At 39.7% G+C, this 23,271-nt stretch overlaps 1 protein-coding gene across 2 annotated transcripts in view; it reads right to left on the minus strand.

Annotated features, from left to right (window-relative positions):
• Positions 1-352: 352 nt before the first annotated feature.
• trpc7b (transient receptor potential cation channel, subfamily C, member 7b) overlaps positions 353-23,271 on the minus strand; it is a 54,701-nt gene continuing 31,782 nt past the window's right edge. The window contains exons 8-12 of one of the 2 annotated variants that reach the window (XM_026194510.1): positions 7,740-7,935; positions 6,298-6,516; positions 3,007-3,087; positions 1,996-2,068; positions 353-542 (exon numbers count right to left, since the gene is read on the minus strand). In XM_026194510.1, coding sequence (XP_026050295.1) covers positions 403-542; positions 1,996-2,068; positions 3,007-3,087; positions 6,298-6,516; positions 7,740-7,935 — 709 coding nt within the window. In that variant the 3' untranslated portion in view covers positions 353-402. Of the gene's footprint in view, positions 543-1,995; positions 2,072-3,006; positions 3,088-6,297; positions 6,517-7,739; positions 7,936-23,271 lie in introns of both variants that reach the window. The other variant, XM_026194502.1, reaches the window with a different exon arrangement.

Genomic DNA, 23,271 nt, shown 5'->3' on the forward strand with positions numbered 1-23,271 from the left:
CTTTCTTCCTCTTCTTTCTCGCGCCTCGTGAAAGACTTTGCCTTTAATTAGAATTGAACTGTCAGCACAAAACCCCTCTGACTCGCTTTACTTCACCTCTGACCCTCTTGTGTTCACAATCTGCTTTTCACATTCCTCCCTAATTGTGTCCTTGCATAACTAAATCAGCTGTTTCACTCTGCCCAGTTTCTTTATGTCATGTTTTTCTTCCACTGTCCTCCATTCATCCTGTCTATCTCATAAACATCCTACTTCCCCTGTCTCTTTTCTCTCCCTCTTGTACTATCAAGGCCTTAAAAATACCTGTGCTCACCCAGCTTTCTGCTCCCAACCCCCCCCCCCCCAACCTCTTCCTGATTTCACCCTTTCTCACATTCTCCCCATCTCTTCTTGCAAGTCCTGTCAGTGTCTCATGGTGTTCTTGCCAAACTTGTCGCCAAGTTGCTGGATAAGCAGAGCCAGCTCGCCTGCGGCCTGGGACTTCTCCTCCAGGAGTTCATAGCGGAGGCTGGAAATGTCTTGCTTGATCTCCTTCAGCTCGCCTACAACACAGTCACACACGGACACAGGTACAAAAGAAGAGCTGAGGTATGGCACAGGAATTAGGGCACATTAGTACGAATGATCAAAGACATGCATGCAGGTAGGCAGTAACCTACAGGATCACACAAAAACTGTTGATCCATGTGAGCAATGACATCATTTTACACTGAAGTACACACAGTGCAGTCTCAAACGCAGTAACGCATAACTCTTGTCCCTCCCAGTCCATTTAGAAAATTTAAAAACCTTTTCAAAGCTTCAGTTTCATCTAAAAAGTTATTAGGCTCGTTTTTCTTTCTTCAGTAAACACACAATACTCCACGGTGACAAAGCCATTTTTCAATCTAATAAAACTAAGAGGTGAATATTAAATTTTGAATTTTTTTTTAGGCTTCAAATGTTGCTGCAACTAAAACGAAGACAGTTGCGCCTAATTCACCTGAAATAATTAGTACATAAGGTCTCACAGTTAATGGTGTGTCAAAGTGAAAGCCAACCCACTATGTTCACAGAACTGTCTGCACAATCATCACAAAAGCCTGTCTAAAGTAACAATTGGGGGAGGATCCAAGAAATTTTCTGCAGCATTCAAAGTGTTCATTGTTCTCTAATGGAGAAAAGTTGAAAACGTATGAACAGTCTCTTTAGATCTGCCCACTTAGCCAAACAGAGTAATGAGAGATGAAAGGGCCCCGATGCAACACGTAACCAGAAATCAGGTGATCACTATTAATGAGTTCCAGAGCTCCTTTGCAAAGATGGGATAACTTTACAAGACAAATTCAATGCAGCAGCCACCAATTAGGCTTTTGTTGTAGATTGGCCAAACAGAAGCCATTCCTCACTAAAAGGCACGTAGCAGCCCGCGAGGAGTTTGCCAAAAGGCACCTGGATGTATTTCTGACCATGCAAAGCAAACTCCTCTGGTCTAATGACAGGATGATTAAACTACTGGCTGAAATTCCCAGTGGAGTGTGTATAAGAAACCAGGCACTGAGTGTTCCCTCATTAATACCATCCCTACAGCCAAACATGATGGGGGAGCATCATACTGTGGGGATGCTCTAGTTCAACAAAGACTTAGGAGTACAGAGACACCTGAAAGTGGCTCCCCCATCCAACCTTGTTGGAAATTTTCCAAAATAATGGTATGCCAACCTTGTGCAAACCTCTCCACACTCCGAATACTTATGTTAAAAGCATATTTTAACCTTTTATTTTTTAATTTATACACACACACACACACACGCACAAGCATTTTTACTCTGTCTTTTTAAAGTGTTACAACTCCATTTATATTTTTTAAGTGAACTGAATCTATTAAGACATTTTTATACATACTGTACCAATATGCAGAAAAGTTGAAAGCGTCTGAAAACTTTCCGAACCCAGTGTTCCTTAAGCACATAATGACACAATGAAAGTGGGCTTTAATGAAGAGGGAATTTTTACCTTCATTAACTTCATCACTCTCTCTGTCCACTTGAGCCTTAAGCACATAACGCTTAATCAGGCGCTTCATGATCTTCTATGAGAAAGAGAAGAAAAAGAAGATTAGACAAAGAGGACGTGTCAAGGGGATGTGACGACGGATGCTATATTTACCCAGTAAACTTCTCTGATTGCATATTTCAAAACTCATCCACGCTTGTGTGTAAACATAAGCACAAAGCTGTGAGGACAGTGAGTGAGTACTGTGCCTTTGAGATAGTAAGTGAGACACTGAGAATAAATCTGTGGCCAACAGGGATCTGCTGCAACTGTTTCCAAGCTTCAAGCTGTCAATTTCTGCATGTAGGCACTGTGAACATGGGTCAGTACTGGTCACCCCACATGTAGCATACATGCACACCACACCAATTGACATCTCACTTTTGTGTGTGGGTGTGTGTAGTGTAGTCTAGTAAAAAACACACAAAATAGGAGGCTTAAGACAAAAGTGGAGTCAGCCTATCAAGGAAGCTAGATTTCCCTCAGGGGAGAGGTGAAGAACAGACTAAGGTGGAAAGCATCTTTCCCCTTCTCAGTGTTATACTTTGAGCTCATTTACTGAGTGCCTACCTTCGATCTCTTTCAAACAGCTCATTAGAGGAATTTTCAGCCTTACCCTGTTTCTCTCTCTTCTCTTTTTACCTCTTCCTTTCAGTCAGTGCCCTTCCATTGAAACTTGAGAGATTTCTTCCTCTCCACCATCTCTACCTTATCTGTGTCTTCCTCACACCTTCTTTCTTCTTTCTTCTGTGTCAGAATTTCCTCATTGCTTCCCTCTCCTTTCTCCTTCACTGTCATCACCCTGCAGCAAACCTTGCCCTCCCATCTAATACTATTCTCTTACATATTCCTTATGCTGTCTATTTGTCTCCCATTTGATTCCTTTCTTGCCTCCATCAAAATTTTAAGTCTTGTCTCCTTATCACTCCACACATCCTGTGCTCTCTGTATCCAGTTCGGTCTCCATCTTACCTGGTATCTGGTGGGGTGTTTTCTAGCTTTTCTCTGGGTGAACTCTTCTCCAGGCCGTGGATAAGACTTGAAGCGTTCATCCTACAAGAGCAAGAAACAGATAGAAGAAGTCAAGTGTTAATGTCATATTTCAGGTTCTATGGATCATGTCAGACGGAAGCATTTGAAAAGGGTGTTAACGGAGGCATCATAGTGGCAAGACGGCAATAAAAGAAAGGCTAGGGCTTAGTGTTTATTAATATCTGCAGTTGAGATGTTTTAAAAGAGAAGGCAAAGAGAGTTGACTGCATAACCTTGCCAGAAAGAATCTTTATTAACTCACTCCTAAGTGCCTTTCATGTCTATGACCTTGCTTTATAGCATGTGTGTCACTTCAACACTGCAGTGTAAAAAAAATAAAGGGTATAAACTGAAGTGCGAACACATGCAACAAGCTGGTCTACAGTAAAAGCAGGAAACATCAAAAAGACCAAATGCTCAAAAGGAGACTAAGTTTAGCAATAAACAGATGAATAACCTATCCTATCCTATCCTAGAACTTCCGACAAGGCTTTAAGTTATGAAGCATCCGAGTGGATTCCAATAATCTTTTTTCTCCAAGAACAGATGAAATGTTTAACTGTAAAAAGACAACCCAAATTGTTTGAATAAAAATAAGACCATGCAAATAACTACTGTAACTTAATAAAAATGGGTTCCCTTTAAAATCAAACCAGAAGAACCCCTTAGCTAATGTTCGTTATGAGAGAGCATTTATCAAGATGAAAAGCTTGGTACTTCAGTTGTCAGTTTGAGCTCTCAGTGACTTTATGTTTTTTTTTTTTTTGCAGGGAAGTTCATCTTGTGAACTGGAGGAACAGCAACCGTGGCTCTGGGGGTTGGGAAGCGTATCTGTAACCGGAAGGTCGCCGGTTCGATCCCTGGGCTCTCTGTCCTGGTCGTTGTGTCCTTGGGCAAGACACTTTACCCTACCCTAATGTAAATATAATAATACGGTAACCACTGCAGCCAAGAAGAGAGCCTGACGAGCCCAGTTGTAAGTAAGCTATTAAGACTCGACTGTACACCGTGTTCGTGTTTTCCTCCGAAAACAATAAGTTCCGTTGGAGCAGCCTTTCAACGCCTCTCTCTGTCAAGAAAAGTTGACCCACACAACAAAGTAAAGCTATTTTTCGGCTACGGACCCGCCGTATTAGTCAGAGGTCCCTTTACTACAGTTCGGAGTCGCGGACCTTCAGTAATAGTAATAAATCACACAGCAATAGTACATTCACGTTGTTGTAAAAAGCACGATAATATATTAAGTAATCCAAAGTATTCAGAATACGTTAGTGTCATTGAGTAACGTAACGGAATACGTTACAGAATACATTTTGGGGCATGTATTCTGTAATCTGTAGTGGAATACATTTTAAAAGTAACCTTCCCAACACTGCCTACTGGTGTTGGCCAGAGGGGCCGATGGCGCGAAATGGCAGCCTCGCTTCTGTCAGTCTGCCCCAGGGCAGCTGTGGCTACAACCGTAGCTTGCCTCCACCAGTGTATGAATGCGAGAGTGAATGAATAGTGGTATTGTAAAGCGCTTTGGGTGCCTTGAAAAGTGCTATATAAATCCAATCCATTATTATTATTATTATTATAGCATTTTTGCGCGCTATTGTGAGGCAAATAAATATCTTTTTAATGTATTTTTTTTATCATTTCTTTATTGTACCATACACCCAGACATCTACTATTGTTTCAGACTCAGTGAGTGTGAGAAACACATATCTTATGCAGAGGTTTTACAAAGGCCAACTGACAGAGCTGAAATCTCTTTGGTGTGTTTTCTGTGATCTAGTCCCCATGCAGTAACCTGCTTTGTGGGTTTTTGCTGCCTCCAGCTACCTCATATTGAAATTAATTATCCCTACTGCTGTGAAAGGCAGTTAACCAAAGAGCACAAGAACGAACATGAACACCACCACAAAACAAACACTTACCGAATGAACACAAGTACACACAATTTATGAGCATATGCTTTTTGAATCTAAAGTGATTAGCTTCACGTTTCTTAAACGGCACCAAAACATACACCATCCACTACGAAGATACAGACACAGAAAGAGCAGGCTGCCTTTTCCTAATCTCAGCTGACATTTTACACAGTACTGTAGACTGGTGCAAGCTCGTGTATCGATCACTTGCTGTACTTCCTCGGCTCGGCTGTGAAACTGTCAGAAAACTTTAGGCGCTCACAGAAGCACCGGGGTGTAACCCATCTTGTCCTGCCTGAGCATTTGAGCAGACGCGGGTAAAGCTAATAGCCTGCCTAATAGCCTAGCTGAGGTGCTGAGGTGAGCCATTTGAGTTTAGGGATCAGGCAGCAGAAATGCCTGCAGAAAACACCAGCACCAAGACTGATTGCGCATTAAATGGTCTATAATATTTTTGTCACACGAGGCATTTTTGTCATTGCAGTGATTTTTATTTAGAAGCGCAAATCATAAGAGGAACAAAGTGTGAAACGGAACTAGATGTAATTTCTAGACTTGCAGTGGGAATATCCTACATTTCCTCTGGGGTTCCTGGTTTGCCTGTGTGCATTCTCCAATTACAGTTGCTAAAGATTCAGTATTTGATGATCATTATACAAATAACTGACCCATATGGGCAACTCCACTGAGGATTGTGGTGGGTGTAATCAGCGTTTATTGCCCCTTCATTGATTTTTAGCAGTTTAACTACTTCCATGTAGGAAAATAACAATTGCGCTTTAGCCAGAAAGGATCCTGTCAGCAGAAAAATGGATAAAAAAAGCACTGCATTTGTAGCAGTAAATATTAAATTTAGTGCTAGAAACCAAACCAAACCAAAACTTGACTACAGTTGTTAAAAAAACTGAAACAAGTTGCTTACAAAATGTATCACTAACAATCAAAGGAGCTTGCAAAGAAAAGCGTCTGGACTTCTTTAAGTTACTTGAAGACGTTTCACCTCTCATCCGAGAGGCTTCTTCAGTTCTACGATCAAATGGTGGAGAGTCCCAGATATAAACCTAGTGGGAGTATCCCCCCACAGAGGGACAAAAGGACCCCCTGATGATCCTTTGCAAGCTCCTTTGACTACGATGACCTGGATGACTGAGAACCTTCACAGACATATCACTAACAATCAGTTTAAAAGAAATAGTCTATTATTAAATGGCTTTGGCAGCTAGGTTTGGAAAATCATTAATTAACCATGAATCACAATGTCATTAGCAGTTTGCCAAACATGTGTAAAATAATCAAATATAGTAAAAACACTGACCTTGGTCTGGGAGTTGAGCATGCCCATCTCCACCTCATTACGGTGATGGCCGTTGGCCTTGCAGAGGTGAATCAGACAGGACTTGATCCTTAGGGCCAAGTAATAGAAGGACTTAGGGCTGGGAACGAGGTTAAAGGGGGCGGGTAAGGTGCGGCCCTCATCAAAGTAGGAGAGCCAAAGCTTAGCTCGAGCAAACTTCCACTCCACATCGGCATCCTCCTGCAGAGGCAGACAGAAAGAAATCAGGTATCCAGTATCTCAAATTATTAGAAACCTTTAAAACCTTTAAATATCAAAATTTGTTTGGTTATACCCCTAAATATCAAATTTGCCCAAAATGTTGACTTTAACTATGTAACTTACATAACTGTTATTTAATTTTTTTTGTAATGTGTCAAATGAAATATTTTCGATGGGAATATATACCAAGCACATTTTTGTTAATGATTATTTGAATAAATAAAACTTTGATTTCATATATTCCAGTTGCATTTCACTCAAAATTATTGCTTAATGTTTATTGAGGGTGAAGAATGATTTTTTCAGCTTAACTATCTCAGGTAAGAAAGACGGCAATAAAAGAAAGGCTAGGGCTTAGTGTTTATTAATATCTGCAGTTGAGATGTTTTAAAAGAGAAGGCAAAGAGAGTTGACTGCATACCCTTGCTAGAAAGAATCTTTATTAACTCACTCCTAAGTGCCTTTCATGTCTATGACCTTGCTTTGTAGCATGTGTGTCACTTCAACACTGCAGTGTAAAAAAAATAAAGGGTATAAACTGAAGTGCGAACACATGCAACAAGCTGGTCTACAGTAAAGGCAGGGAACATCAAAAAGACCAAATGCTCAAAAGGAGACTAAGTTTAGCAATAAACAGATGAATAATAATCCTAGAACCTATCCTATCCTATCCTATCCTATCCTATCCTATCCTATCCTAGAACTTCCGACAAGGCTTTAAGTTATGAAGCATCCGAGTGGATTCCAATAATCTTTTTTCTCCAAGAACAGATGAAATGTTTAACTGTAAAAAGACAACCCAAATTGTCTGAATGATGATTATTTGAATAAATAAAACTTTGATTTCATATATTCCAGTTGCATTTCACTCAAAATTATTGCTTAATGTTTATTGAAGGTGAAGAATGATTTTTTTCATCTTAAATATCTCAGGTAAGAAAGTAAGTATTCATTTTTAGAACAAGCGTGACAAAAATCAGAAATGTAAAAATTATTTTAAAACCTTTTGGGTTTTTCTGGGATACTCATTTTATTATGCGTTTGATGTTTTTACTTGTTGCCACTGTATTGATCTCTTTGTTTTTTTAAGTAATGGTGCAATTCTCCTGCAGGCACAATCAGACACTCATACAAATGAACCTTATTGACTTGTTTACAATATTACACCCTTTTTCCATTGATCAACTATCCTGTTTTTGTACCTCTATCTCCTGGTAAGAGCTGTTGATCATGGCAATGAGCATGTTGAGAAGAACTACCACCATAGTGACATTATAGACTCCGTACAGCACGTAGCCAATGTTCTCTATGAACTTATGGTCATACTTCAGCACCACCGAAATCACTTCAGACAGCCCGAAGATTGACCAGAAAAGAGTCTTGAAACTCTCCTCTACCCTGCAGGAACAGAGAGAGATGTTGTAGCAGTCAGGAAATCAGCACATGCCAGTGACTACACATACAAAGCCCAACGCGTTACCAGCTAATTGCTGTTTCAGTCACACACATGCAAACACATGAAATGCATTTTAATGTTGTGGGATTTGTGAGGTGGCACTGATGAAATACCTGGTGAGTCATGTCCAATTTGAACACATTGCTACCCCATTTAGATCTCTCTCACACACACAAACACACACAAACACACTTATCTATAAATACAACCATATAGCACTGTATGTACCACACAAAGCAACACATCGAAAAAGCAGGGAAAAGTTCAGCTCCACAGTTTGAAAGATTGGTTTATAAATCTCTGTTCATTAAATTCTCAGCCTAGTCCTTCATCGACCTTTATTCAAAATAGAAACGTCGCTGCACTTAATATAAAAAAAAAAAGATTTAAGATGAATGTGCATGTGATCCTTTCGGGGGTGTCAAGGTTATATCTAGAAAGAAAACATTTAAACTCAAATGCATTCAACGTTTTTAGGAATAATGGAAGTGAAATAAGTTTTTTCACGTTAAATGTCATACTGAATTATACTTCTCACTCTTGTGGTTGATGTATAATTCTTAACTCCACTTGACTCTACCTCTGACATTTAAGTATGATAACTGAAGCATGGCTAATGTTTCATTTAAAGCGTATAGTGCTTTGCTGTTTCTACTGAGATCCACACTCAAACTCTCAGTTCTGCCTGGAGGATCATTCTCTCACACTGACCCAATATGTGTTTAAGGGCCAGAGGGCTGAGAAAGGAAAACAAGGTGTAAAAAAAAAAAAAAAAAAAAAAGCACAAAGCTGTGAGATCTCTGAACATTGACATTCATGAACATGTCTGCTGTTAAATATTCCACGAGTGGTATGCATGGGCTTGAGATGGCAGAGGGGGGCTCAGTGGGAAGGAGGGAGACGCCTGGTTGGATTGCTGGAGGGGTTGGTGGTGGGAGGAAGCTGTGGAATAGAAGATCTGTAGGTTCCTGGTTGAGAGCTATGGGTGTCATCCAAATTATCTTCTTTCAAAGAGACAGTGTTTCATTGGCACACAGAAAGGTAGGTGATGGCACCTGCTGGTGGCAAACAAGACACTCGCATGCATACCAAGATAGAAGCAGACAGAAACACACACAGACAGACTTTTTCCTCCTCTCTATCACACGTAAAAAACAGACTCCTTTGGGTACCTCAGGAATAACCTTTCAAGAAGAAAGCCAAACATACTCTTTAACCTTCAACACCAGATCAGTGAATTTGTCTGTGTGCTCTATCTCTTAAACTCAGATAGAAGATATCTAAGAATATCTTCTATCATTGCCCTCCATACTTACTTCCAGAAAACATTAACCAGTGCGCAAAAATAACCTGAAAACCATTCTGGAATTACTTAAATACTACGAGAAACTGTTACAGTCTCATTGTTGCATCATGTTTTGCGTCGATCAACCTTGCACATTGTTGCTGCTGATTAGAAATGCTCCTCTTTAATGACTCGTTTTTTCATGCTGGCCTCTAAATATTGGCATGCAGTCACTATTGTTTTGTGCTGCTCTGATGATAGCTGAATAGTGTATATATGAGCAGCTAACCACATGGCAACAGCTTAATGCATTTAGGCATGTAGACATGGTCAAGATGCCATATTTAGGTTCAAACTGGGCATGGGAATGATGGGAAGAAAAGTGATTTAAGTGACGTTGAATGTGGCATGGTTATTGGTGTCTGAATGGCTGCTGTGAGTATTTCAGAAACTGCTGATCTACTGTGATTTTTCCACAAAACCATCTCTAGGCTTTACCATGAATGATCCAAAAAAAAAAGAGTAAATATCCAGTGAGCAGTAAAGCTTTGGGTTAAAATGCTTTGTTGATGTCAGAGGTTGGAGGAGAATCACCAGACTGCTTCGACCTGATAGGAGGGCAACAATAACTCAGATAACCACTCTGCATACCAAGGTATGCAGAAGAGGGTCTCTGAGCACACAACACGTCAAACCTTGAATCAGACCACACCACCTGCTACTCTTGACAGCTAAGAACAAAAAATTGTGGCCAAGAGTGTACCCAGGGTTAACCCCTTCCTATTTATTTTATATATCAACCGTCTGACTCAGTGTTATAAATGCTCATTTTCACTGTTATGCTGATGTCATAGCCATGTACCGATCTTTTGATGTATGCATCTGTTTATCACGGAGCACTCATCACAAACCCTAAAGCTACAGTTTGCTGACAATTTTCTGTGTTATTGTTATGGCTCATTTATTTAACATTATACCCTTTTTAGTAAGCTACATGAGGCACTTTAGAGTTGTCATGATTCAAGCAAATGGAAATTTTAACAGGTTCAGGAACATATCACTATGCATCAAGTAAGCAATTTCCTCTGTACTCTCAATGTAAATATACATATCAGGAACAACGTGGAAGCATGCAAATATCTGCCCCCATCTCATCAGGATACTTAATAAGTACTTGGGAAAATGTGCATCGTACAGAGGGGTACAAATTACTGGCATAAGCATCAACATATTGCAGTGGCATCAATGACTGAAGGTGTCTGTAAAGAGAAACACATTGAAAAGCATTTACAGCAGTTCTTAGGTGGTTTTCTTCTTTGTGTTGTTACGATAGAGGCTCCAGGCATCAGACAGGCAATTGCTCTGAGGGGAAGGCTCTTTTCAACAGTATCATCTCCTCACTCACTATTCACGTCACACACATCCAGAAGCCAATCGTGCAATCAGGAGAGGAGAGGAAGGTGATTTTGGTGGACTTCCCTTGAAAACCTGTTATTTTGATCCTTCTCTCTTTTAATAATGGCTTGTCACTTATCTGAAGCCTCTCTTTCAAGATTAAAAAACACACACACACACACACACAGACTTTCCTGTCTTTGAAATTTGAAAGAAAACAAAAAGGAGGACAATTATCTTCTCTAGATCATATTGTATCCCAATTATCTTTGAAATCAAATTATTCTTCCAATTATTCTTCCAGGTCTCCTTTCTGGCACTGTGAAATGCTCACTCGATTTAGATTTTCATGTCCCTAAAATTCAAGTACAGATAATGATGAAGGGCATTGTTCCAGCTAACATTAAGGCCCCATTATACCAGACATTCACAGGAACACACACACAATTAAAATCTAGCACTCGTTACACAGTAGACTATTTATATTCCATGTCCATCTGTTTGCCTAGGCAGATTGTGAGTTTAACATAACATCCAAAAATGTGGGTGATATTTACAAGTGGACAGTGTCAGTGAAAGTGAACCCCTTCTTGTCATGTCAACTATGTAAAAATATAAGGCTACATACATGCCCCTCACTTCTATCAACCCTTATGTGAATTGAACATGGAGTCACATGTAGAGTATTTAAGCGAGCTGCATTTCTTTTATACTGGATTATACTGATGCATGGGCAGCCAGTGTCGCTGTGCATCCTCATTTGTTTTGCTTGCTTTGTTTTCAGCTTATTTAATTCACTCAAATCTGTGTGAGATGCCTCTCAGGGAGAAAGTGCAATTATGGAGAATTTAAATGTATCCTTGGAGATCAACGGGACTGATAAATTTGAATTTGTGTTTCGCTAATGTCAGCTAAGGTTCCGGTCATGTGTGTATTATTTAATACCCTGTTACGGAGATGGATGAGATGCTTGGTGCTCTGGATAATGGAACATTTTTTAGCAACCTAAGAATCAGATTATTTCATTTCAAACCAGTGTGTCTGTATGTGTGTGTGTGTGTGCGTGTGTTTTACAATAGGGTTGTACAATAGGCAGTGAATCAGCAGGGACAGTTGGCATCTTGAAACGGCTATGAATTGTGTGTTATTATCTGTTATTAAGAGTGGCAGCTCCCTGTAGGCTGCATGCAGCATGACGACTACACCACACATGTACAGATACTCACACACAACAGTGTTTCCATCAAGCCAACACTCTTCTCTGACTTGTATCCATCACTTTAAAAGACATTACATTAACATTTAACCTCATTCATATCCTGGAGAGGTGCTCTAACCTTAAATTAAGTCTTCAATCTAAAAATTCGGGAGTTTTTGTCCCCAGAAAGACGCTCATTTGCCGCAGTGTGACTATGTAATCAGATTTATGTCCCCACAACATCAGCAGTGAAAGTACACACACACACACACACACACACACACACACACACACACACACACACACACACACACACACACAATCTCGCTCTTTCTCTCTCCCTCCTTACCACACTCATGCTGCCTGGATATGTGTGTGGGAGACTGGTGAGTCACCTCGGCTCTGCAGGAGCAGCCCCAAACCCAATCACCAGCAGGCCCAAATCAACCTCTCTGCCCCAGAGACATGCTCTCAGTCTCTCTCTCTGTCTCTCTTGCGTTATGCTTGGAACTCTCGTTGTCTTTGCTCCTCCTCTCCTGCTATCATCTTTGTCTCTTGTTTAGCTGCTCTATCACTCTCCCCTATTTTCTCATTATATTGCCATTGCCATTGCTTTTATATCTTTCTCCACATCGTCCTCTCTCCCTCCCACTCGCTATTTCCATCTTTCATCCCTACAGCTTTTAGCTATTTCTGTCACTCAATCTATTCTTTTGATGTATACGTTTCTTTTTTCAATATTTTTCTCCTCGTGTATTTCTCATCGTTGTTTAACCTGCAGCAATACTTTCACTGGCCAAATGAATAAATGTAAATGTAGCCAACTGTTCCCCTTTCTGTGTCTCTGAATCTTTCTGACTCTCTCTCTCTGTCTGCCCTTCAGTCATTAGTAATATATTAAATTCTCCTTCCCAATCACTACTCCTCTACTCTCCTCAGTTCTCCTCTTCTTTCCCCTCCTCAGTTCTCCTCTCTTCTTCTCTCCTATCCTCTCTTGTTCTGCAAACAGATAAGTGCTCAGACAAATACAGATTAAACATCTTTAAATAGAAAATTCTGTTTAACTTTCTACCTATTACACCAAAAGAGCTGTCACTATGGTGACAAAAGGGTGGGACACTTCCCACCTCAGGTTTTAATGACTGAACGAATGCCACTCCTAAGAGATTCCTGCATGTGTGTACGTGTGCTTGTTGCTGTTTCTGATACACAAACAACAAAGCAGTGGGGAAAAAAGCATGGGGAAGTGAACAAAAACAAAAACACAGACTGAATCTGTGTGTCTGTTTATGAGTGTGTTCACACTGGTGTGACAGACAGTGAGATACAAAATGAGGCAGAAAGTGAGCAACGCAAAACAGGGATGTGCTGGTGTGTATCTTCAGGCAAGCTGTGATAGAAATCTTATTAAGCAGGGAATACAAGACCACAAGATGAGCAATTAAGAGGCTTTTGCTAGTGAATCAAGCACAAGATCAACTTTTTTAATTTGCTTGTTCCCTCACTGTCTGTCTGTTTTTCTGCCGCTGTGTCAGTGTACGGTTTATACTATTTCATAAGCATTGGCACTGTTTGGTTATGAAAATGTGTGATATCGGTTACGTTCTTTCTTTGCACTTTTCATTTACCAGTAAAAATGTGAACTGGTCGTTTGTTAATTCTTTCCCTGAAGCTGCAAATATCTCGTCATAGCTTAGCAAAGAAGGCAAGCTTTGAGTTTCTCCACATGTTATAGAAGTGTGTATTAGACAAAGGTCTAGGAGAAAGAATTTTATTTATTATGATCACAACTCTAGCAAATTAATTACCTTCATAAGAAAAAATAGCCTGCCATTTTTGTTGGTCAGTACTTTCTTTTTGTTTAAGTAGCATAGTCAGTATGGACATTTGTATATATTAAAATATGTGTCCTTGTTGACGAAGAAGAGAACCCACCAGCACAACAAAAGCTACAGAATGAAGATGGAGACCAATGCAACTGCCACGACAGCACCTACACAACTCACTGATCAAAAAAATCAGTAGTGGAGTTGAGAAAGGAAGTACTTTGTACTAATAATAGTACCAATGTTAAATCCTACTGTAACATTAGGAGGCTACTCAGCAACCATCCCAGCATTTTAGTCTGTGTTTTCTAAATAAAATATAATGTTAATATTTTAAATAAACAACCTGATTTAAAATTATTTTAAAATCAATGAGTTTATGTCCAATTTTCTGTTCAAATTCAATTGAATATTTTTTATAATGCACCAAATCACAACATCAGTCACCTCAAAGCACTTTATGTAGTAAGGTATAAACCCTACATGTACAAGTATGTGAAATAATCCTTTTGGTTGTGTTGTTTTAAATTAGGGGTTTAAAAGTCATAACAAAGAATCAAGTATTTACTGGTATTGATATAGGCCATTCAATTTCTGCTATCATTACATCCTTTGTTTAAAAAAATCAGCCTGAAACATCATCATTCAAAAGGGCTTCTTCTTTAAAAATCAATAGCAAATGTCTGGAAATTATACTGGAGCGTTAGCCTAATGAAATGAAGCTTCTTAATGTAGCTGAAATTAAATGAATTTCATTGCAAACAATTATTGTCAGACAGCAAAATTTCAGATGGACTAAATCTCACCAGAGGGAAATTGAATGCTTGACATAATTTGTCATGATAATGGAAGACGTTACTGAAAAACACTGAATACTGCCAGAAAGTCTAAAGCATTGCCACTGACATTTCAAATCCCTTACTGGTCACAGCACATGAATGAATTCTTTCTCTGTTACTTTTGTGCCTCTCTTCTTTCTGTCGGGCTCGCCTTAATTATAATTGTGTCTCCCCTTCTTATTTTGACATTCAGATGTGCTTGACTGGTAAAGGCTGAACATGACACATCTGCCTCGCCTTCAGAGCTAATAAATTCTCCCTTTTGCTCTCACTTTGACTCTGACGTCTCTCACACAACCTCTTATCTACTATACACACATCCCCTTTCTTCCACAAAGATCCCTCTCTCCTCTCTACCCCTCCACTCCCATACATCACCTCAGACCTTCTTTCATGGTTCCTTTGTTTTTTCCTCTTCCTCTCCAAAAATCCCCCCAGTCTGCACTTTGTTTTCAAACTCCTGCCTGCATCTTCAGGCATGTAAATCTAAGTGCTATTTTTTACTCTCCTCTTTGGCCTGATTCTCATCACTGCTGGTTCTTCTCTGTTCACGCTGCATTATACCTTATGCATTATCACTTTATATACACGTTTAGTCTCGGATGCCTCTCATCTTGTATTTATGTGTGGCATTACAAATGAAATACACACTCTTATAAAAGCAACTTCAATATGGTGACATGCCTTTAAAGGTCATTATGGTATATAAAATTTAAGTGAATTGGCAATAATGATCAAATGCTGAAAAAAATGTAGGTAACAGGATTTATTTCACAGTACTTGCATTCTGATTTCTTCCCACCTTGTCAAACGATAATGCTGAGTCTCTGCTAAGCCTGTGTGGTTGCTCAGTCTGCGTGACCTTCTCTCATTCTCTCCTGTTGTCTCTCTCCCTTCTTCTTCTTCCTCCTTTGTCTACGTATTCTGGCTGGTCTCCCGCGTTTTGCCTGAACAACGAGCCAAGCCAAAAACACCCTCCTCTGCAACGTTCCCTATGGTTCTCTTCTCATCCCTCATCCCTGCCATCTTCCTCTGTCCTCCTCTTCTACATTCACTTACTTTGTTGCACTGCTGTTAGCCGTCCCTGTGATTCTGCTACATTTATTCCACTGTTTTACTTCACCATTTGTATACTGTAATCGACATTTTGATTTTGATTTTCAAGGTCCTTGACACACCGCTATGTCTTTCTGTTTTAGTTTTCCCGTAAGATTTAATCCCATCTCCATCCATCTCATTTTATTCAGCTTTTACCTTCCCTGTCCTTCTCGCCTCTGTTTTCTTCCATGTCTGTGCAGTGTTGTCATGCATGACTAACTGGAAAATAGAGGCAGGTCCAGGGCTCTATCACCACTGCCCAAATCAAAAGCGTGTGTGTGTGTGTGTGTGTGTGTGTGTGTGTGTGTAAACTGATTTGTACATAAATGTTTGTAATGTCTGTATAAGCACCTAGTATGTAAACACAAACACAGCAAGGATGTGTGTGTGTGTGTGTGTGTTACAGTGTATTTGCACTTGTGAAAAAATAACTGTGTGGGCTCTTAACAAAGAGCTTTTTGGTTTTTTTTTTTTTTAAATGTGTGAGTCAGAAGTGTCTTCACACCTCAGGAGATAGGGTCCGGTGTGTGGCTATTACAGCTCAGTCCCCATTAAGCCTTATCAAGCTGTGTGTTTATGTGAGTCAGTTTTTGCTCTAGTGTCACTGAGTATATATGTGTGAGGAAAAACGATATCCTCAGCTTCACTCCTCTCTCATATGCTGCTTCTTCCTTTCACATCCCTCCCACTGTGTCCCAGCTTGAGTAGTACACCTTTTGCTGCAGAGACTAGCAGAGTACTTAAATTACCTTTTCGTCGTAACGACTAACACAATAGTTTTACAATTCAAGTGAGCAGTTTTATACTTTTTCAAAAAAGAAATCTGTTACTGTTAATATTTGCCCCCATTTTCCTGTCTCTTTTGTGGCAGATAGTGCCATATAAGCAGAAGATATCCAATTTTGCTCTTGTGTCAGCGCACATGTGTACTTCAGCCAGTGATATGGGACAGATAAAAGCATTTATGTAGTTGAAGTATTAGCTTCATTTTAGAGTTTTTGAGTGGAAACTTTACAGTGAAATGTAAATTATCTCGAGGTGACAAGTGTCTGCCAGCTGAGAGAGCTGAAAGAGAACCATTTCTAATTTTTAAGAAGCACCAGTAAACTAAGTACAGCTTCACAACACAAGCAGAGAGGCCCATTGAGTATAACAGCTCCCTTTTAGAAAGCTAATGCTGTTACTTTGAGGGCAATTGAGATCCTTGTCACTCATCACGTGGTGGAGAAGATGCTGCCATTGTCAACTCGCCATTTAGTAGTGTAGAGTTACAGGAGAGAAGATTTTTGCCAAAGATCTCTTAATAATATGAACATAGATTAAGTGTTTTCTTGCTACTATCTAAATGCTGAGATGCCCTCAGAAATTCATTTACCAGGTATACCTGCTTAGCTGCTCATCAATGCAAATGTCTATCATCCATGTGGCAGTGACTCAATCCGCTTAGGCATGTAGACAAGATCAGGACAATCTGCTGAAGTTCAAACCGAGCATCTAAAAGGGGAAGAAAGGTGACTTTTAATCTGACTATTTCAGAAACTGCGGATCTACTGGGATTTTTCCTGCACAACCATTTCTATGGTTTACAGAATGGTCTGAAAAAGAAATATCCAGTGGGTGACAGTTCTCTTGGCATCCTTGTTGATGCTAGAGGTCAGAGGAGGATGGAAAGACTGCTTCGAGCTGATAAGATAATAACTCAGATAACTACTTATTACAACCAAGATATGCACAAGAGCATTGAGTGCACAGCATGTTGAATCTTGAAGCAGATGGGCTACATAAGTAGAACACATTGCATGCCACTTCTGCCAGCTAAACCAGGAAACTGAGGCTACAATTTGTACTGACTCACTAAAATTCAGCAACAGAAGATTGAAAAAATGTTGCCTGGTTGCAAGGACCCTGGACGCATGGATTCTGGCTTTTATCAACAATTCAGGCTGGCAGTGGTGGTGTAACTATGTGGGGGCTTTTTTGGCATACTATGGGCCCTTAGTACATTTGAAGAATTTAAATACCACATCCCACCTGAGCATTGTTGCTAATCATGACCATCCATTTAAAAATAACTATTTTTTATCACTTTTTAAAAGTTCTGTTTCTTCGTTATTCTGTTTCTTTTCCCTCTGGGACCGTGTGTACATCATTTCGTTCCACCTCATGTAAACATGTGATGCGAATGACAATAAAGCTCCTCGAATCCTTGAATGAGCTCAATACACTGAAATGGCTCTTTTAGACAAGGTCACCAGATTTGAGTCTAATGAGAGATTTACATTCTCAAAGTACAGTTGCCAAATCTGCAGCAACTATGTAATGCTATCATGTCAATATGTTACAAAATCTCTGAGGAATGTTTCCGGCACCTTGTTGAATCTGTGCCATGAAGAAATAAGGCAGTTCTGAAGCAAAACAGGGCTCAACCCCTACAAACAAGCTGTATATAAGAAGTGGCCGGTGACTGTATTTTAAAAAATGTTACAAGTCTTGGGTTCTGTTAATTGGGGTTTTGGATTTTTAGTCATATTTGTGATTCCTATTTTGATATTTATTCTAGCAGATTGTGAGCTTTTTTCTTGTGATATAACTGAGTCTTTGATTCCTGATTTTACTGTATGGTTATTCTAGCAATGGCTGTTTTGGTTCATGTTTTGGTTCTCGTCTTGATTTTTATTAGTGGTAAATTTGGTGGCTCCCATTGTCTTCTCTGTCTGTTAGTGGCTCTTTTTCCTGGCTCTGTTACCATGCCTAGAATGGGGTTTTTAGTTATTTCCTGTTTTACTTTGAAGCTCGGTTTTCTTTCATGCCTTGCATTAGTTTTAGTCCCTCCTTTGTTTTCACCCGTGCCTCGCCCCACTCATGTTTCTTGTTTCAAATCAGCCCTTGTTGTATAAATAGCCCCATCTTCCCCTTTATTCTTTGTCAAAGTGTCTGCGTGCACTCCCTTGTGTGCTGCTAAGAGGTGTTCCTTTTGACGCCCTTTTTACACCCTTGTGTTTTTTGGATCTTTGCTTATTTAGGGCTTATAAGCGACTGAAGGTTGCTTTTGTTTAAGCGATTTCGCCTCCTGCATTTGGGTCCATACTACTGACATGATCATTATAGATATTAGATAACATGGTGGGAGTATATGACACAAGACACTTGTTTTGTTTGTGTTCTTAAAATGTTTCCCACACCTATTGGTCGTATGGTGATCATATGCTATTCCCTGCAAAGTTTTAAGTTACTTTTAGGTGGTCATACTATAATCAAGCTACTGTTAATCCATGACGATGTTTAGTGTGTGAGCACTAAGCAAGAGTGCTCACACACTAAACAGCAAAAAAGTCCAAAAAAAGGTTATGAATTTAGTTAAACTACCCACAAGCTGCTGCAAACAGCAAGTGCTCTGCTGGATGGCGAGGAACAAAAGACATGGATGGGGCAGTGTCTTTTGAAGGGAGAGAAAGGCATAGAAAATACATAATGCACAGATAGATGGCATTTATATATATATATAAAAATAATAATAATAACAAAAACAAATAGTGTCTCTCTGCACAGTTTAGTCCTGGCATTGCTCTGACAAGCGCTCTTTGGACTAGGTGAGAATGTGAGACTGACCTCTGGTGGCTGAACTGACAACAACAGAATTTAAGATTTTTGCCATTTGAAAAGCATCTTTATACAGCTCCCCCAGCCAGAGTATGCAATCAAGAGTCCAGAATTCATGGACAACCTCCCCCTTGCTCCCTTCCAGCCACCCACCCACCCAAATGCAGTCAGAGGTTGATAAAATGAGCAGAAGTTGAGAGATTTTAAAAAAAAAATCAGCCTTGATGTTGGATCTCTAAAGCAGAGGAGTGAAGTGATAAGAGGACAATGGACAGAGCTGGATCACACACTCGCAAAGGAAATGACTGTGTCTTTTTTTGTACTTGTTCCTGGGTTTTTGAGAAGTCTACATTATGTCGGCATGTCGGGTTGTGGCCATCTTTCACCATTTCAACCCCATTAGACTCTGTTTCTACAGGTGAAATCGCCTTTCTGTCAGCTAACTCTTTGCTCTGTCTGCCTGCTCATCATGTTGCCTGAATCTCTGGCTCCATGCATGCAGCCAAGCAGAACCCACAGCCTTATGAGACCCTATGCTGAGGCTCAGCAGAGGGGTTACTGTATATGCACAGCATAGAAGTGTAAAGTGAGTCAGCATGGAGAGGCAGAGCCCGCACACTAGAAGTCTGGACACACACCTTTCATCATCAGGGATTCTAAGGTAAGGCATTTAAGGCAAATGCTCAGTGGGCCATAAAGTTGGTAATTACTCCCGGGTACACATACATCACGGCTGATAGGGACATATGAGGACAGGGTGTAAACAAATAACAGGGAATTCCTATCACTGCTTCTGGTATTTGATATCATCTGTTTTTATGTTTCGACCCCAGCTAGTTTTAGTCTTTCTTTTAGATATTTGACTGTTTTTATTTGGTTTTATCTATAGCTTATGCATTTTTATTATTTAGTTCCAGTGTACAGCACTTTGTGTCAGCTGTGGTTGTTTTAAAGTTCTCTATAAATAAAGATGAAATTGTATGGTATGTTGCTTTAAGCTGTGAATACTAATCACACTGTGTAACTTTGTTGAGAAGAATTTAATAGTTTTCTTTCCAGTGGTCAGCAGCTCTGGCCACTAAAAGATGTCAAAAAAAACAAAACAGGGAAAAAATGAAAAATGAGGATGAAAACAGTGTCAGTAAATGACTTCAAAATAAGGCAGAACTGTGCTCTTAGCGTAGCTTTTATTACATTACAATTTGGGTAAAAACATTTATCTGGCAGGCAGGAGGGTAGCCTATTGAGATTTACTCCCTGAACAGATTTTTTACCTGCTTTTGGCACTTAGCAGTGTTCATTCTGGATTTTGTAGACTGATACTTTTGAACCAAATGGACATGTAGACCTAAAAGCACGGTGGTGGACTGACAGGTGTACAAGCAGATTAGACGGCAGGCAGGCAGATGAATATCAAACAGTCTGACATGGTTGATTCTGCCAGGGACACTGAATTATAATCACTGCACAGCTGGCCAAAACGAAAACGGTAATAATACTCTAAGGTTATCCTAACAATATGCAGTCTAATTTTTCATCTGTGGTTGTGTTGCGGTGATAAACTGCTGTACAAGCAACAGCAAATAAGATCACAGCACAAGCTGGCAAAAATCATGCTGCACTAAATCTACAAATTAGATTTGGGCTCGTTAGCAAAACTCAACAAATATCCCAGGCTCTCTTTAAACTAGGAGGGTGAATAAAGCAAGACAAAAAAAGCAATGAAAGAATTTTCCTGTATTTTCAGTAAATAAGAGAACAGTATATACCAGAGTAATTACAAACCAACTTGTAACACATGATTTGCTTTACTGGATTGAGCAGATATATTGTAATGTGAGCTATTTAAATCTGTAGATGTCTTTCTCTCAGAAAATGAGTAATGATAGGTGACAGAGCGAGACCTCAGAGAGTGTTTTCTTTCTCAGATGAGTGATGATAAACAGAATGATTCTGTCAGCAATCTAAGACAGATAACTTTCCTCCAAATATCCGACAATGACAGTGAAACATCCGCTGCCACTTTGATCGCAGCTGATAGGAAAGGATGGGTGAGCAGAGACACGGAGAAGCTAAAATGAAGAAAAAAAGGCAGAATAACTAAGATTGAGACTGATTTGTTGAAGCATCCAGTTGCTTTATAAGCAGATTTATACTGCAAAACAAATGATTTGTATGAAAGTGAATTAACAGGGGTGGCTGATACTGAAAAAGTGAAGTGAAAACATATTTTAAAAATTGTATGGGTGGTTTATGGCACCAGATGGTTAGTACAAGTTGTTCAGCTAAATGGTGCATTTCCATATTTAAAATGAATGACCCTGATAATACCATGAATGCAGCACTTAAGGAAGTGAAGTGCATTCAAAAAGCAGAATTTCAACTGCATGATTTTTAATTATGGAACATCAGAGTTCATCCTGGTTAGTTTGTGTGTGCAGAATGAGGACTAATAGCAAGAGGGTGCAAGAGGATATGTACATACTGTACATATTTAAAAAAGGGTTCATTTCTAAATGATTACAACTCATTCAGATGGTGTAAGTACTATACTTCTCTTGGTCTTGTTCAGTAGACGCCACATATCACAATCATCGGGATGACTGCTGATTTGATACCTGTCCAGATGATGATGATCATCATCGACACCCTCCGTGTGAGGGTAATTGCTGAAAAAAGGCTGGCTGTTCAGAGAGTGCCCAGTCGAAGAATATTAATGTTGAAAAAAAAAAGCCTATAATCTGGAGAGCTTCATGGGGATGGATGAGGCTGGTGTCAGTGCAACAAGAGCCACCATACACAGACATCTTCAGGAGAGGGGCAACAACTGTTGCATTCATATCAAGCCAGTCCTGAATGAGAGCCTGAGCCAGAAATGTCTGTCGATTAAGGATGAAAACAACTGAATTGCTGGCGAAGTCCTCTATTCAGATGAAAGTCAATTTTGCATTTCATTCAGAAATCAAGGTCCTAAAGTCTGGTGATTAGAGAGGCACAGAATCCAATGTGTTTTAAGTTTAGAGTGAATTTTCCACAGTCTGTGATGATTTGCGATGCCTGTCATCTGCCGGTGCTAGTGGTGGTTGGTCCGCTGTGTTTTAAGTCCAAAGACAATGCAGCTACCAGGAGATTTTAGAGCATTTCATCCTTCAAGCTGTATGGAGATGCACGTTAACGTTTTCAGCGGGACTTAGGTTTGGCACACTGGGCAGGTGCTATTTCCACATGGTTTCCTGACCATATTATTACTATGCTTGTTTGGCTAACTATCTCACCTGACCGGCATCACATAGATAATCTGTTGGGCACTATTAAGAGGAAGATGAGAAACAGCTGAATTACAAATACAGAGAAGCTGGAAACAAGTATCAAAGCAGCCTGGACATCAGTAACAGTGCCACAAGCTGATCACCTCCATGCCATGCTGCATTAATGCAAGAACTCTTAGTAAAGAAGCCCTAACAGAGCATTGACTGTATACAGAAGTTGGATATTCTTGTACTGTAAATCCAGTTTTAATTAATCATAGTAAATATTCTAATAATCTGAGATACTGGATTTATGATTTACAGGAAGCTATAAGCCATAATCATCAAAATGAAAACAAAAAAGCTTAAAATATTTTACTTTGCATGAAGAATATAGTATAAAGAACAAGGATAAAGACAGAACACTGTCTACTTTCTGGTTATTAGAGCCCACTGCGTCTTGCCTGGCACAAATATGGAGCAGGCTCTCCTCGCTGCTTTTGTTGCTTTGATATGCTCAAATCTTAGTAGTAGGTCGAAATGCTTGGCCTCATAATTAACCAGTTGCCGTATCATTTTCCTTCCAGACAGTACTGGCCTTGAAATGATATCAATATTGATGCAATTCCCAGAGCTCAGATTGAATCTGACATTGATATCTCTTACTGTGATGTCAGTTTCATTTCATTTTTCTTTTGGTCACGGTAGCAGAGTGGTTTGCTCAGTAAACACAAAATGGTGATAGGGAAATGACTGGTGTCATATCCACAATGTTGTTAAAGCTATGAA

This window comes from Astatotilapia calliptera, chromosome 2 (assembly GCF_900246225.1).
Source record: "Astatotilapia calliptera chromosome 2, fAstCal1.2, whole genome shotgun sequence".
Taxonomy (NCBI): Eukaryota; Metazoa; Chordata; class Actinopteri; order Cichliformes; family Cichlidae; genus Astatotilapia; species Astatotilapia calliptera.